Source organism: Tyto alba, unplaced genomic scaffold (genome assembly GCF_018691265.1).
Source record: "Tyto alba isolate M040663 unplaced genomic scaffold, T.alba_DEE_v4.0 Super-Scaffold_1, whole genome shotgun sequence".
Classification (NCBI taxonomy): Eukaryota; Metazoa; Chordata; class Aves; order Strigiformes; family Tytonidae; genus Tyto; species Tyto alba.
Genome location: NW_024881261.1, coordinates 4,359,161 through 4,375,649, shown reverse-complemented (window position 1 = coordinate 4,375,649; position 16,489 = coordinate 4,359,161). Strand labels below are relative to the sequence as shown.

At 47.1% G+C, this 16,489-nt stretch overlaps 2 protein-coding genes across 8 annotated transcripts in view; both read right to left on the bottom strand.

Annotated features, from left to right (window-relative positions):
• FAM53B (family with sequence similarity 53 member B) overlaps positions 1-4,991 on the bottom strand; it is a 53,659-nt gene extending 48,668 nt beyond the window's left edge. The window contains exon 1 of one of the 4 annotated variants that reach the window (XM_042786429.1): positions 4,950-4,991. The gene's annotated coding sequence lies outside the window, so the exon portion shown is untranslated. The other 3 variants (XM_042786417.1, XM_042786425.1, XM_032988514.2) reach the window with 3 other exon arrangements.
• EEF1AKMT2 (EEF1A lysine methyltransferase 2) overlaps positions 1-16,489 on the bottom strand; it is a 28,575-nt gene that overhangs the window by 6,718 nt on the left and 5,368 nt on the right. The window contains exons 5-7 of one of the 4 annotated variants that reach the window (XM_042786485.1): positions 15,870-16,086; positions 14,996-15,090; positions 6,197-7,598 (exon numbers count right to left, since the gene is read on the bottom strand). In XM_042786485.1, coding sequence (XP_042642419.1) covers positions 7,551-7,598; positions 14,996-15,090; positions 15,870-16,086 — 360 coding nt within the window. In that variant the 3' untranslated portion in view covers positions 6,197-7,550. The other 3 variants (XM_042786491.1, XM_042786478.1, XM_042786474.1) reach the window with 3 other exon arrangements.

Below are 16,489 nucleotides of genomic sequence, written 5' to 3'. Positions count from 1 at the left end.
CTACCTCCAAGCCCCACTTCTCCTCTGCCACCGGAAGGATTTTTGGTCCTTCCTTTCGAGGGCTGGTTTTGAGCAGAGAGAAGGAGAGCAAGTTTTCCAGCTGCTGGATCAACGTTTGCCAGATTTCATTTTTTACAAACCCTAGGAGACGTAAGGATATATAAGCACAAAACGGCCTCAAAGTAAAACTCTTCTTTCACTACGGTCCCATACCTACCGCACGGCCCAAGGCCTGAACTTTGGCTGCTGAAAGCAAAAGCTATGGCCGGGATCCACAAATACAGGGAACGATATAGCCCAAGGGATGCTTCAAATGGACTACAGAGGAGTGACACCAATGATGCTGCTCTATTTAATCCTCTAAGAGCAAAAACCATGACCAAGTCTCTTTTGGGCTTATTTTTTAAGTGTGTGGGGGGAATAGAAACTCAATGCACTAAAACAGGTATTTTGCACTTGCTCAACCAGTCTTTAATCTATTACTCAAATATAGTGATTACGAAGCCAAACTCACAGGGGTACCCCCCACCTGTCTGCGTGGGGACCCACGGTGTTGGGAGCAGTCGTGCTCCGTGCAGGCTTCGGTGCTCCTCCAGGTCAGTCCAACAGTTTCCTCCTTCCGTGTGTTTCAACAGAAACTTCTAACACATCAGGTCTTATTTATCTTCCATAGCGTATGTTAGATGTGTAAGATGTGATATATTACACATCTAACATATGAAACATCACAGGCTTCAAAACTCCTGGATCAATCACCTGAAGCCGGGAGAAATTCTGTAAATTAATTGCGTGATGACACTTTTTAATTTTCAATACCTACTTCACCTGTTGACAACTAAAGGCTCAGGCATCCACAGCCTGTACTCTCAGAGCTTGCACCAGCTTGGTGGGGCTTCCGAAATAAGCTCTTGCCTGGGAAATTTTGTCTCTCTAAAGGCAGCCAACTCGGAAAAGTTTGGAAAAACAAAACAGCCTGAGGATCTGCTCTTTGGTTCACTGTACCACAGCCACGTTCTGCATTGCTGCTCTAAGCAAATAGCTGGGTCGTGGGCAGCTGGGCTGCAACCACAGCCGTGTAGGGTGACCTTGGAAAAGTCCTTTTTCATAATTATAAGACAGCCACTGCTCATAGGGATACTTGAGTGCAGAACCAGAGCTCCAGGACTCAGGCCTGCCGCTGCCCCGACTGCTTTTGAGGAATTTATGGGAGGTCTCATCTCTAAAGAGAGCGGTGGCACTCACGCCGTGCCATACTGGGGTCAGTGGGGAGCAGGCTCGGCTGGGGGGGGGGTCCCCGAGAGCACCAGCTCATCAGGCTTAATGACCCAGCAGGCTCAGACGAGTAGCACAGTGGAAAAATTCCCTTCTCTCTGCCCAATTAGTTTATATTTAGCTCTCTGGGGAGCAGACGCGCTGGAGGAGCTGTTGTTTCGGTGATATTTTTGCGCGGCCCTGGGGGGGACCCCCGCAACGCGAACCGCGGCACGCCGGGGGAGGCTGCCAAGAAACAGCGATCGCTGCCTCGCTCCACCACCACATCGACCCGGCACGTGAGCCCGCCGACAGACAGTCACAGCCCTCCGCTACCCATCAGACCTCCTTTTTTTTTTTTTTTTTTGGTTCTGTTTCCCCGAGTCAGCAGGCTTGCTTCCTCTTCCTCCTCCTCCCCATTTTGGGAGAGAAAGGAGCAATAAAAAAAAAAAAAAAAAAAAAAAAAAGTCAGCCACGAAGAGACCTTGCTTGAAGAGCTACAGAGGAGCAACCTCCCCAGCTCCTCTGCTGGTCTGGTCGCCCACAGCTGTGGGAAGAAAACATGGGCTTGTCTTTCTGGAAGTATTTTCTCTCTGCGATAGAGTTTTGGGGAGTGCAGACCTAGGAAGAGGGAAGGAGACCCGAGCCCTCTGGGCTGAGCTCTCCGAAGAGCTGTGAGCATCTCTGGCACCTCATCCTGCCCCAGCGCGTTGGTCCAAAGGCTGTTCTGCCACAGATTAATGTTCAATAGGACTATTTCCCAGCAAAATCATTCTACAAACCACGTGATACAGGAGGGGGAAGGGAACAAAATCAGCCCGTTCGACCTGGAGTGTTCTCTTTTCTACCTGAGGTTTAACAAGGGAAGAACAAACTACCTCCATCCCGATGAAGATAAAGAAAAGAAACTCTATACAACATTACAAGAAAGAAAGGGAAGAACAGCCTCAAACCACGCAGCTGTCATTCGAGACATCAGAAGTCAGCCAGTAATAATAAAATGGACAAATTGGATAAACCTCATTCCTCTCTATCCCCCTTCAGGACATGGTCCATCGTGCCTGCTCTGCACAGAAATACAGGTGTTTCGGCAAAAAGTTGTATGTCTCGTTCTACCGATACCTTTGCTGAAAGTGAAGCAAGCCTTTGATACCAAAAAGAAGTTAATTACATATAATTAACTGAAATAGATTTGGGGATTTATATTGGTATGTGTCTACCTGTGTGCATATTTATGCACATGTATTTATTTATGCAGGTTCCATAACTGAAAACGAGCCTCCATCGGTGCCGGCTCTGTCCCACAGTCGCCTTGATCTCCATATATAAGAATCTGGATCTTACCCACAAAAATCAATTATCCACTGAATCGATTTGCCCTGATTTGACATGCAAAGTTTGGGATTTGACAGCCTGAGCTCTTACTGATCTTCCCAAAGGCCATCTGCTTTCTAGAACTGAAGCGGTTCTTGGAGACCTTGGCCCTGTGCAGAGCTGGAAGTCACAGAAGTTTCCCCTCCCTCCCTCCTCTGGGTTGAACCTGGAAGTGAGAAAGTCTGGATTCAGGGATTCAGCTGCAAAACCGCCGGCACGTGTGGCCGTGTTCCACGAGGCGGGGGGGGCATCCTTCACTCCTTTGAAGTGGAAAGCAGGAAGCAATTCCACAGCAGGTTGGTTTGGTTGGGTTTTTCTGGTTGGGTTTTCCCCCCCACACACACACTTTTGAAAGCAAAAAGGCTGTGTCCTTCTCTATGACAAGTGTCCCCAGCATGGGGTGAACAGCCCTAATCTCACACCTCTGAGCCCAGCCATGCAGAGCCAGGTCTAACACACCCACCACCGCAAGCATCCTCAGGCTCCGGAGGACTTTTAAAAACGAAGAAATAAATCAGAGGCTCTCCTCAAACCTACAGTGAGCCACGACAGGTAAGGACAGAGCAAACCGCTCTGAAATTCAGGTTTTCTACTATCACTCTAATTAATCTGTTTCATGACCCACCCCAAATATTTTCTCTAGAAACATTATCTACATTGTTTTGGGGTTTCTTTACTTCTATTTCCAGCCCTCAGCCAAACCCTGGTAAATATTTCTACCCGCATCAGAGGCAGGCTGAGAGAATCTGTGCTTTGCAATCAGAGGGAACGCAGCAGCGGGCTCCTGCACTCAGAGATACCCGATATTGGTGAGAGGCAGGCAGAGATGCTCACAGCCCTCCGTGTTTCCGCAGTATTATTGCAAGGCACTGCTACCTCTGCAATTTGCAAGTAGTTTTTAATCTGTCAAAATAGACTTTTATTATTGTTTGAGGATTCAAAAGGAAAATATGCACATCTGGTTTCAATCGCAAACTGAAGTTTGGTCTATCGGCCTATTTCATAACAAATTACGCTTACTTTTTACTCCAGAGGATTTCCCAAGGAGGGGATGTGCTGCCAAGGTACACCAGCATTGGTGGAGACCGCACGGCACAGAGAGGGACGGCGGCACTACCCAGTGACAGGCACCGCGCTCTCGCAAACCCGCTCCCTCCGTCAAGCGAGTTAAATCCCAAAATTATGGAGGAGGAAAACCCTTATTCACGAAATCTTCACGGACAGCTAGACGCGAAATCTTCACATGCCATACAATTTGAATAACCTGACGTCACTGAATGGAGAAACAAGACTTAAGAGACTTTCTAGGACAGCTCGGCTGCCAGGGCACTTTCCAGAGCAAGGAGCTGCCCTGTCTCGCCGCAGCAGCGTTTGGCCCCGGGGACCCCCCACCCCACCCCGGGGTGGGGGGGTCAGCACAGGCCCGCACCCCTCCTTGGCCACCGCGCTCTTCCTCGCACACGCCCGGCGTGGAAAGCGTGGCAGGGCACGGCGGGGAAGCGTGTGCCACGGCGCCGGCCAGCCCGGAGAGCATCTCCGCAGCGATGCTCAACCTCATCCCCAGCTCCCCGGGGGTTGCAGCCCCTCCGTGAGCCCCCCCACCCCCCCCCCCGAGCTTGGGGATTTTCCTACCGAGCTCACCCACATCCAAATGTCAGCCCCTCCCGGCCCGGGGAAAGGCAAGCACGTGTTGATGCATTTGGAGGAAGAAATGAGAGGCGAAGGCAGAGTAACCCGAGGAGGAGGGGCACGCTAAGCTTTGGGGAGGCCGCCTTCCCCCCCCCCCCCCCCCCCCCCCCAAACTCCATCCCGGCACGGTTCTCTCCTGCGGCAAGCGCCGGGCACCACGGCACGCAGCCCACGCCAGCGGACACCCCCGCGGGCACCTCCTTCCCTCGGGACCTCGCTCCTTCGCGCCCGAACCGCGCAACACCGGGGTGCCCCGAGTGGGGCCGAGCAACCGCGGGGCGGGGGGCGGGAAGCGAGAACCCCGCGGCACAAAAGCTTGCAGCACCCCCCCCCCCCCTCCTTCCCCTCCTCTCCCCCCACCAAGCCCACTCCGCACAGGCGCGGCGAGGATGCGCAGCGCTTTGGGCACCCTTCGGCGGGGGGGCCACCCACCCACCCCTCCCCGCACCGACATCCCGCCGCGTTATAGCGGGGCGCACCGCCGCCCTTTGTCCGCCACCCCCCCCACACCCACACCTCGGGAGGACACGGAGGGACACACACACACACCCCCCCCCCCCCCACACACACACACACACCCACCCACCTCACGAGTGACAGCGCGGCGCGGCCCCGCTCCCCGCCAGGCCGCTTACCGTGGGGGCGGCGGCGCGGCCCGGCCGTGGGCTCCGCGCCGCGCTCCCGCTGCCGCCGCCGCCGCCGCCGCCGCCGTGCTGCGGGCGGGGCGGGCGGAGGGAGGGAGGGAGGGAGGGAGGAGGAAATGCGCTTGTCACTTCCTGAGGGGGGGGCGGCGGAGGAAGGGCCGCGCTCCGCACCTGCGGAGACCGGAGGAGCACACACACACCCCCCCCCCCCACCGCACCCGCGCACCGGAGGGGGTGTGTGTGTGTGTGTGGGGGGGGTGGGTGAACGGGCGTCCCCGGGGTTCAACACCGCCCGGAAAGAGCTGGGGAGGGGGGGGGGGGGGGGGGGGGGGGGAGTGTGGGAACACGCAAAATTAATAATAATTATTAAAAAAAAAAATAAAATCCAGTCGCGGGGGTGCGGGATGACGGGGACCGCCGCGGCTCGGCGGCGTGCGTGGCGCTGCTGCCCCTTCGTCATCGCCTTCACGGCAGCCCCGCAGCCCGGGCGCGGACTCGCGTGGGGCTGCGCGGCCCCGTTCGGAGGGCCGAGAGTGACTCCTGGTGGCACGGCCGGCCGGAGGCGGGGAGGAGGAGAGCGGGACTCCACCAGAGCCCGCGAAGGGTCCCCGCAGGGAGTAGCCCTGAAGTTTTAGTCCATCACAGAACCACCCGCTACCGGGATTCAGAGAAAAAAAAAAAAAAAAAAAAAAAAATCCCACTCCTCACCTTTCCTCCCTTTTCCCAGCATTTCTTTTGGGAAGAGGCATTTGACAGAAGACAAGTGCGGCAAAATGCTGCCAGGCTGAAGGTGGCCATGGGTCCTCTGTGGTATTCAAAGAGGCATCTGCTTGGCAGGTGGCCTTTAGAAGCAATCTGCTCTAACAATAACATTTTTCCATCCCTTCATGCCAAACTGTGCACAGCACGTAGGCTCCTCCCGGGAGCGAGCGTGATCAGCGAGCAAGGAAACTACGTGACAGCCGAAAGGAAGATTTAGAACTCATCACAAAAATCGAGCCTTAAACATTAAGCTTGAACGTACGCAAGCAGACAACGCGGATGGATGGCACCAGGAATGAATCTGGGGCTGAATTTCATCCACCCGGCTGGACGGGCGGGCACGCTGCTGGGGATGGCAAGCGGGAACGAGTCGGGGCACGGGCACACCCAGCGGCAAGGGAGGCTTTAGCTGGGAAAGCCAGCAGTAATTCAGTGTCCTGCCCCGCTGATGCATGGCCCAACATACCAGCAAAATGTCGAGGAGGAGTATCAGTATTTAATATAATGAAGAAGAAAAGAGATAAGTAAGCAGAAGTGGCGGGAGAAAATTTGACGAGGGAGCGGCTCCCGCCAACGTAGCGGGGGCTGATCTCAACAATAGTGGCTCCGCGCTCGGTACGTATAAAATTAGGCAGGAGCAGCCAGCGGGACTGGGCTACCAACGGGGAAAAGGGCTTCATGATGTGAAGGGGCCTTTGCAGCAAGCTCCTCCACCCCACTCAGTAGTTGCTTTCCTTATCGCGTATGCAGAAGGGTAGCAATAAAACACTTGCAAACTCCTTTTCCAGAACTTTGAGACTCAAGCTCGAAAATGTTTTCTTATGGTTTCCCAGCTGAATATTTCAGTAATAAAGCTTGCAGCGTAATTGAATCCGTTCCCGTGGCAGCCTTGTGCAGCGCAGGCGTGGTCTCCCAAGAACGAAGCAGAAGGTTGCTTTCTGGCTGCTGCTGCAGCTCGGTCCAAACCCAGCATTTTGTACCTCTCATCCGCTGCGCTTCCCGACAGATGAGCTGGCTGAGGAGCGTTACCAGCGTGCGTCAAAGCCCGTTGCCAAAGAATAAACCTGTTTTCCACATAGTATTTTCAGTAAACTTGTTTAACTGCAAAGGCTGGCCGCAGGTCCCTGCTCTGGTGATAGTGCAGATCTTTGTCAGAAGGGGAAAAGACGGAAATAATTTTCAAGCTTTAAAGAACTGGGCATGTGAGTTTAGTCATCATGGACAGAAAATTCATTCAGTTAAATTCGGAGCTGATTTAATTTGTGTTTTTGTCTCGGATGTCAGCGCCTTTGCTACCCACTGATTAGAAGCCTTTCTCACAGAGATGGAAACACTGTGGGTAGGAAAAAAGCTAACGATCCCCACAATCCTCCTGAAATTATACTGAGGTCCAAGTCATTAAAACATTTAGATGTAACAGTGCTGAGCCCTGGGGACAGACACAATTCCCATCACTTCCAGTGCACAGGACTTGGCTGCAGTTACAGCCTGCTTTCTGTGTTGCCTTTCTAACGCTTTGCTGTCTACTCCAGCTGGTTGTTATTCAACTCCTACACACCATGGCTGCTAATAATTTCAGACGTGTCCTTTTCATGATGACCCAACAACTCTGCGCTGTTCTTCTGAGCACCCGAGCAATCCCAGTTATTTATGGTTTTATTCTTCTGCTTCTCCTGCCAGGCAAAGGACTCACCCATGGCCAAGCAGAGAGTCAGAGAGTCCCAGTTTCAGGCCGATGTCCCAGCTACCTGGCTGTGCTGGGGCCTGCCTACTCACAGGGACATCGTGGCTCCACTGAAAGTCTCCAACAGCACAAAATGGACTCCGGTTTCAGCAGCCATACTCCAGTTTCAGGGGAAATCCTGAAATCCACAGAATCTAAGTAACAGTGAGCAGAAGTATTTTTAACAAATATTTCATATCCAGAGAACAAGCACATCTCTGTAATACGACCAACACGTTCTAGGTCTGAGGGTATCTGAATCAAGGAGACACAACACCCTAAACCAGTGAAGCGCCCGCTGTGCAGAGGGAGTTGTAATGACAAGGGTAGTTCTTACTACATTTGGCATATGATGGGATTTGCACCAAACCTAACAATCCTTTTTATTTCAAAGGTTATTTGCTGCACATGCGCAAGTGACGGGCTGGCCCTGGCTAGGTGCAATGGAAACAGTTGACAGATAAAATAAGTAGACCATGAAACACGTATGTGAACCCTCCCTCTCACTTGAATGCACTAATCACTTTTTCTGCCATGTTTGCATCTGAATCGGTTTAAGGTAAGCCAAAGAGTTTGTTGTCCATCATTCACGAAAACCCAGGCAGCTGTGGACATGCCCCAAAGCAGCACGCTGTGTTGGATAAACAGAAATGCAGTACCTGTGGAGTTCAGGTGCCCTAGGGTAGGGCAGCAGTCAGCGAGGCTAATTACTACTGCAAATTGAGGCGAAAAGGCCTAGATCCTTATGCTTGAAACACCAACTCGTTTTTTAGGGGAAGCACTAGAAAAAAAATCTAACTGATGAACCTTCAGCCTGCCTTTTCTTGGTCGGTGTTTCAGGCTGGGTGCAGGCTTATCACACCGTGCGTGCACGTCTCTGTGCTGCTAATGAGAGGTTTCAGCTCACAACCCTATCAACATTTCAAATTACTCAATAAATGCACATTCTTCCCACCTCTGCCTGACATGTGACACTGTCCATGAATACTTGGCCGCTGGAGTGACTGGGCTGAGGTTCGTTTCCGTTCCCTCACTACTGTTTATTAGCTCTGGCTCTCCAGCACCGGCTTACGCACTTGCGATTATCCAGAATTTATATGCTACCTTGCAGATACATCATTTGTTTGCCTGACAGCACTCAGTTTAATTTCCAGTAACCTAGAAATGGGCTCATTTCAAGCTATACTGTTACCTAACAAATGGAAATTAAGTTGGCTTTTCCCTTATTTGTGTCAAATAGAACACGCCAGCGTTCCTCTTTCTCCTTTGTCTTGAGGCTGGAACACCTCATCCCCTTTCAGCGAAAGCTCTGGGTATCCACTAATTGTTCCTCAATTTAGCTGCTACCCATAAAGGTTGGGTCATGCTCAAGTACTTCCAGCCAAGGCATACGATAGAGATGTCCCCTCCACAGGCATCCGTGCCACCCATCCAGCCAAGGGGTAGGTGACGCTGCGCAACGCAGCCTTCCTCTCCTCTGAGCCCAGAAAAGGCAGCGAGCAACAGGAATGCAAAGGCAGATCTCCTTACAGCAATGCAAAGCCCTGGCCCGATTATTTGCTATGTGCTCTCTACATATTTTACAGGAGACGATTCGATATGTTAGAATGCTTAGAGGGCCTATAAAATAAAGCAGTTATTGTTGTAGCAAGTCGTGTTCTTTACCTTTCGGCATGCCAAGATTAGGAAAGCAATCCGAGTGCCAAAACACTGAAAATTTTGCTGTATGTTGCTAAATACCATACTTAAGGATTTCATCTGGTATGAAATAACATAAATTTTGGCAGTCTTTTACCAGGCAGCCTGGAACACAGTAGAACGGACATAGCAGAGTGTGTATTTGCAGATTTTCCTTACAATGGCTACAGTGCTGCCAGTGCATTCCTGGAACATGGAAATACATGGAAGCCAGTGTCAGCCATGAAGAAAAGCTTGCTGTGCCTAATCTACCAGAAAAGCTATTCAGGAACTCATCCTCACATAAAAATAAGTTCAAAGAAGCTGCCAAGGTCAGTGTCAGCCCAGCTCCGTAGCTTCACAGTTAGCCATCTAGCTTGCCACGTGGCTTCACCTCGTACACCCGGACACAAAGCCCAGTTGTTCTAAAGTGAGTGGCTTCAGTTCATCCCCTCGTTTGCCCATTCAGGCCTTTGACCCACGGATGTCACAGCCTGCAGCAGAAACCTGTGCAGGACTGAAGTCATTTAGATGCAAATCGTGTGAGCGAACATCTCCATTTCTAGCCACAGACATGTTCCCTCAGACAAGAATCTTCTTCATCACTTGAAGACAAGGATAACGCAAACTCCCTGAGGACGTCAGCCCAGCCCCTGAGAGCACGCCGGTTCTGTACAGCAAATCCTGAACCACGGGCACAGCTTCCATATTGGTACCCCGTGGGCAGTCTTTGAAACACCTTATTATCGCACTGAAGGTGTGGGGCAGTCTGCTCACAGTACTATTTATTGCACACCTTACTTGCTCTCCTGAGACTCACGCCTGAGACCTGTGCGGTAGGATATGCACCTCTTTACTGAAGCATAACCAGCTCTCCTGTAGACAGCAATGGAAAGATTAAAAACCTAAACATTTGAAAGCTCCTTTCTCACATTGGTTGAAAAAGTAAAATATAAAAAAAAGGTGTGAGTCTCCTTTTGCTAGAGGTGTCAAACACCCCGAATCCTGTGAAACGATCAAGGCAGCTGGCCATTCCTGGTTTTCAGAAATGGTGCTGCAGCACTGGATTTGAAATTGAGAGGGTGAGCCCATAACGCGAACAGTTATCTCAACCTGATGCTCTCAATAATGAAGAAAAATTCTCATGATGGGACAGAAAGCCTGTAATTACATGCTTGGTCATAATTCCGTTAGTGATTCTGATGTAACCCAACAGCTCTTTTAAAAAAATTGTACCTCCCAGAAATGCTTCATTTTACACCACAGAATTATACTGTTGCTCAAGAACAGAATATTAATTCCTTATCTTCTAAGCCTTCCAAAAAAACTAGCATTTATAAACCAGTCTACAGACAGCACTGCAGTTGACTATTCCTGCTCCTTAAGGACTGTTAAATGAACATACATTCTTATAAATAGCAAGTTGGTCACTAAAAGGGAAGTCAAGGAGTAAGGGAATATTATCCTTCCCTCTGAATTTTCTGAAGTTATTTAGTTGTGTCACGATTTTCATGTCTGGTATTTCTCACTTTTTAATTTATATAAACATGGTTATAGAAATATTTACTTCTGGAAAATACCGTGATGCTGAAAGGGCAAAGGCTTTTTGTCTTGAGAACCTATTTACCCTACACTCTAAGAGAGTCCCATGTGTAGAAACTCCCCTAGATCTGACATCTCAAATCAATACTTATTGCATTAATTTCACTTGATCTCCTCTTTCAGATATTTCATCCTGACAGTTCACTTCCCCGATATGCCCCATAAAAATCCAGGGTAAAATGCTCCAAGGTCTTTCAGTGGTGGAAGCCCCAAAACAGATACAATGGCATCTCGCAGTAAATGCCTCAAAAGAGAATCCCTAAATGCAGTTTGCTCGGCAATAGCAAGTATCAGGAGTCGGTTATCGGATGTCTGAGCTGCGCCAAACGCAGATGTTGGTGGAGGTGCTTGTTGTTAGGGTTTATGTACTAAAAGCCTGGAAGAAAAAGTCAGTACAGAGAGGCTACCACGATCCACGCAACCCAGCTCAGAACTACCGGTTCCAAGTAGTTCACGTACCACTGAAATTGCACACACTACCACTGAAAACACCTGCCTGGGAAGACGAGGTCTAGCTTGCATCTGATCTTGAGGTTTAATTGCTTAGGGAGAAAGGGAGAGACTTCAAGGCTCTGGATCCCTCTGGAGGACACTGGCTAGCACCTCCCTTCCCTTCCCAGGCATCTCATTCAGCTTGGTATCTGGCTTACGAAGTCAGGTGCAAAACCCACTGGCACTGAGAGAATTTCATCCTTCAGCATGTTGGTGATCAACAAAGGAACATAAACCCTCTCTGTTCTGCCTATGTTTTATACAAAACTATACCCAGATCCAGAAAGGTATGCCAGCTCTATAGCATCATCCAAGCTAAACTCTGTACTGCAGGGAAAGTCTTGTGGGCTCAACTGCTGTTGAGATCCATGGAAGATGTTACGTTTTACTACCCACAAACCTCATATTTGACAGTGAAATCACATACACATTCCTCGGATAGGAAAACAACAGGAGTAGAACATATTTCAAATGCTGCATTTATTCTCCTGTAGTCTGGCATTACATCTGAAACTGAATCACACAACAGGCTACCAGCCTTCAGGAACTACCATGAAGCCCTCCCCAAACTACAAGCAAAGACTCACTCCTCCTAACTCACTGCTTATTCATCTGCCTCTTTTTTGTAAGAGGTTTTTCATTGAAAAGCATCAACTTTTAGAGATCACACCTTCATGAAGAACCATCTAGCAAGATGAATCAGTCCCAATCAAGGACATTTTTTGACATGTCATTTCCAAACCCTACTAGTCAGTAAAAAGCCATTTCTTAAGTCAGCATCAGAATTGCTACCTAGAGTCCATTATTCAAAAAATACAAGGTTTCCAAGAGCATATTTTAAATAGTAAGCCTTTGTAACCATAAAATAATTATTAAAATAATATTTTTATTGCCATAAATCTCCTTAAACATGTTTTACAAGCATTTTTCTACTCTCCAGGGATACCTGAAAGTGCTTGGGCCTGTCAGAGAATATGCAAACTACAGATCAGATGCAGAAATTACTTTCAAGCAACAGCTTGTAGGCTCGTTTGAGACTAAAGAGGGGCCATGACAAGTTTCAGAATCAAAACCTCTCCACCTGTGAGGGTCACTCCATTTTTCCACTCCCTACCCTTCCCCCCTGTAAAGACACCTATCTGCAGGCTCCGTCTTTTCAACTTTTGTGAGCATATTACTAGAAAATTTTTGTATAGACCTGAGAAGCAGATAGGCATGTGAATTCTGCCCCAGAACAACATGGAGACGTGAGGATAACTGCCTATGGACAAAGCCCAGACCCTTGCCCATGGGAAAAACACATTCCTGTCCCAAACTCCTCCAGACAACCAGCATTTAAGGCTGCTAACAGTAGCCCCACAGCACCTTCGGGCAGCAGGATGACATTTTAGTGGTGGTGTTCATTTGTGTATCTCCACCTTATGACTAGATCCCACAATGCCAAAAGGTAAAGCAGAGGAACCACATGCTATCTCTGAAGGCTTGCTGCCTGCGGAGCTATATATAGTCCAGAAGTGGCAGGGAAATGCTTGAAGTGGAAGCCCTCAATAATCCATTACTTGAGGCAAATAATGAGGTAGGCTGGAAGGGGAGACTGGTTCTCAGTCTTGCCCTACCACTAAGAAGTCTCCATGTTATAAAATTAATTCATACAGAAAGAAATAATTACAAAAAGAAATACAATAGTTCTCCAGAAAGTTCGAAAATCAGCAACATGATAGCAAGAGAAAACAAAGAATTACTATCATTGCTTCCAAAAGCCTTGCTAAAAATACTAATTGAAAGTGGTTGATCATAACTTACATGACACATGTGATTTCTGATGCTAAAATTCCTGCGTAACCATTTTAAGAAGCTTATTTTTAGCTTTACAAATGATGTAAAAATATTACCTAGAGAACAAAATGTAACAATAATCAATCCTATGAAGAGGAGAAAACAATACTTGCCCTGAACCTTACATATCTTATGAAGTGTGAAACTGTAGTTAAATTCCTCCTAATTGATTAAAAGAAAATCCATGACAGCCATGAATTTATTTTCATTCTATGATTAAATACATATCATGCCTTCATTAAAAAAAATTACAGATGGGAATAAAACAGATGCCCTAACCACATCCTGCCAGAGTACTTGCCAATTAAAATCTGCTTGTATTAACTCTACCTGATGCCAAATTGCCTACAGAAATGTCGTAGTCTTTTTATTGAGGTTGTTATCAGCAGTGTACTTTGAATCCTTTGTACTACTCATCAAAAAAATCCTCTGAATCACCACTTACATTTCAAGCACTCCTCTTGGCTGCTGGAAGGCTGCTGGGCAGATGCCGTACATCGCCCTACAGTAGTTACCCAAATGATAACAAGACCGTGGTTTTGGCACTTGAATTAGGGACCCAGGCCTGGCCAAATACACACAGAGCTATTCACTGGAACTAAACTCTCCCACCACTGCTGGTGGACCATTCTTCCAATGGAATCAGTATTTCCCATTTTGTAAAAAGGTGCAGAATTCAGGATTCCTACCTCGAAGGCATCACCAGATGGATCACAGAGGGAAGACACACCACTATGCAAAAAATGCCTTATTTCCTACCCTGGGAAAGCACTAGAAGTATTTCTTGACCCCTAAATCTCTCCTGAACTTTGTGAACTAGAAGTCTGGAAACTAGGAGAAGCAATTCTCTGATAAGCAAACATGACCTTGCCTGTGAAACAAAACCTGATTGCCTAATAGGGCCTCCTTGATGTTTGAAAGCACAGGTTTATTGTCACCTACAAATGTGTTTGTCTAAGCATAAAGAAATCTCGTTTTCCTACCTTTCAAGCAACAGTCATATTCTTAAAATGCAAAACCACAGAAGAAACAAATGTAAATAAATTAAGCAAAAGGATCACATACAGAAGTTTAAAAAAAAAAAAAAAAAAAAAGGAACAAAGGAATGGATAGTTATGCTTTTGGATTTATGCAGCTAACATCTGTCCTGAGAAATTCACTGGAAAACATATAGTCATTGTTAGCTATCAAGACAATACTATGTAGCAAATTAATAATGAAGGAGGCATATGTCACATGCTAGTGAGACTGTAACATCACACCTTTATGGATTTATGAGATAAGTGAAAATAACTGACAAAGCATGATTTTGACATGTCAAAGTGAGATTTTTAAAACACTCCCTCTGTGGGAAAAGTTGAGCTATTTCAGTGGAGACAGAATTATGCCGGGCCTGAGAACCTCTGAAAATCTGAATTTAAAGCACTAGCTGGTCCTTTTTTGCAAGTGCTATGGCTTTTATATTGATTTCCCTCCTTAAGAGCTCCGAAGAAAAAAAAATCCAGCACTTACATTGCAAAAGCTTGTTCCCTATTATACTGCACAACAGAGAAATGAGATTTTTGCTCTGTAGAATACCTTTACCTCTGTTGGTCACTGATTAGCAATGCAGAAATTAAATACCAGATAATCTTTATGTTCTAAACACAAATACCATTCAGTTACATTCGTCTTCATATTTACAATGCCTTATTTCTCCCTCACTTAAAAACTTGCAGCTTCCCTAAAACAAGCAAGGTTGTAGCAAGGACAAAATTTACAGGCAAGTTATGCAAAGCTGCAATGTTTCTAGGGCAACGTTTTATAGTCCCTTAGAGTTCCATACATAGTGTTTTACTGTGTACTCAAAGAGCATTTATTTACACACGTGTCTGAGGTTTTCTGTCAGGTTTAAAGTTCAGACTTTTCTCAACTAATCTAATTTGTCCAAGATGGATGGCCTCACTTTTTTCCTTTGGAAAACCAATGCTGTTACACTGTTTCCAATTCTTCCTCCAAAGCAAAACTTGGGTGTTGGCAGCTCCTCCAGAATTTCAAATCCTGCCAGACAGAAATTAAAATGCTTTTATTAGAAGGAAGTAATTTTATTCTCCTCTTGGATAACCCTTTGCAAACCATTCTTTATTTGTCTGGAAAACTTGCAAGTCAGTTACTCTGTAAGTTTATAGGACTGTATTGTTACACTGCACTGCTGCTTTATACAGCTGAAACCCTTCCATGGATAATAAAATTCTCAGCTGGCTGACTCACACAAATTAATGGCAGAAAAGATGAAAACTTGCCAGTAATTTTAGTTCTCCAGAAGGGACGGTTGTTTTAGATCCACACTGAGTTTCAAGCCTCAGCCATGAGATTCAGGAGCTAACTGGCACATAAAGAACACCCTTTTGAGTGGATCACAAAGGTCACTGAGGAGTTAACATAAAAGGTCATGGTCACAGACTGGCCGGTTCCCCTAAACATGGGTAAAAATGTTACCCTGATTTCAAAGAAATCGGGAGGGGTGAACTGGATCAGGTAATAAAGGAGCAGAAGAGTACCACCCAGGTATATACACTTTCCCAGTCTAACTAGAGTGAAATCCTCGTCCTCTAAAGTGTAACAAAACCTGTCCTCCTTTGGCACGCTGGCACTGGCAAACGCAGAAGCTGTAATTCCTGAGGAAAATAGGGGGGAAGACAGGCTGAAGCATTTATTAGTCACCTTACCTTATCTAATCCTGATCTGAGAAAGTCAATACGCCAACACAGACATTAAAATTTACTCGCTGCATCCTTGAACAACCATAAGTTGGCAGACAGTTCTGTTCAACTGCTTACCTTCTTTGAACTCGTTCAACAGCTCCTCCTTGGTCCAGTTGCAAGACGTTATGAGGAAAAAGCCCTCTGGTTTCAATGCACTGCAGAGAGATCTCACGTACTGCTTCCTCTTTCCCACCGCATTATCGGGATTAAGGCTTATGGCATCAAAAGTCCCCTTGTCAATACAAATCTCAAATCCTGACAGCTCAGCTGATGGAGCCAGGAAGTCTTCTACCTAAACCAGAAGTCTACAACTGTGAAAGCAATCTTCTACTCAGGAGCTCCTGAAGCTTTAACGCAAACCAATACTTTAAAATAAAAAGCCTCAAACCTGACAATAGCTGTGTTTAGGATAGGGTAACTCACAGGCTTTTCACACCTACAATGACATACCAGCTTCTCTCTTCTCGATGTATTTATGCGACGATCTATTTGCTGTAAAGCCTGTAAAAACTATACATCTAAAGCTCAAACTAACATACTTGAAGTTCATTCTTTAAATCATTATTTGTACTTTGATGCCTAGTTTCCTAGGTGCTGCATGCTGGGCACTGTACAAATACAGAAGAATAGACAATGCCTGCCACAAAGTGATTACAATTGACATACAGGAACAGAGACATCACATGGGTACAGAG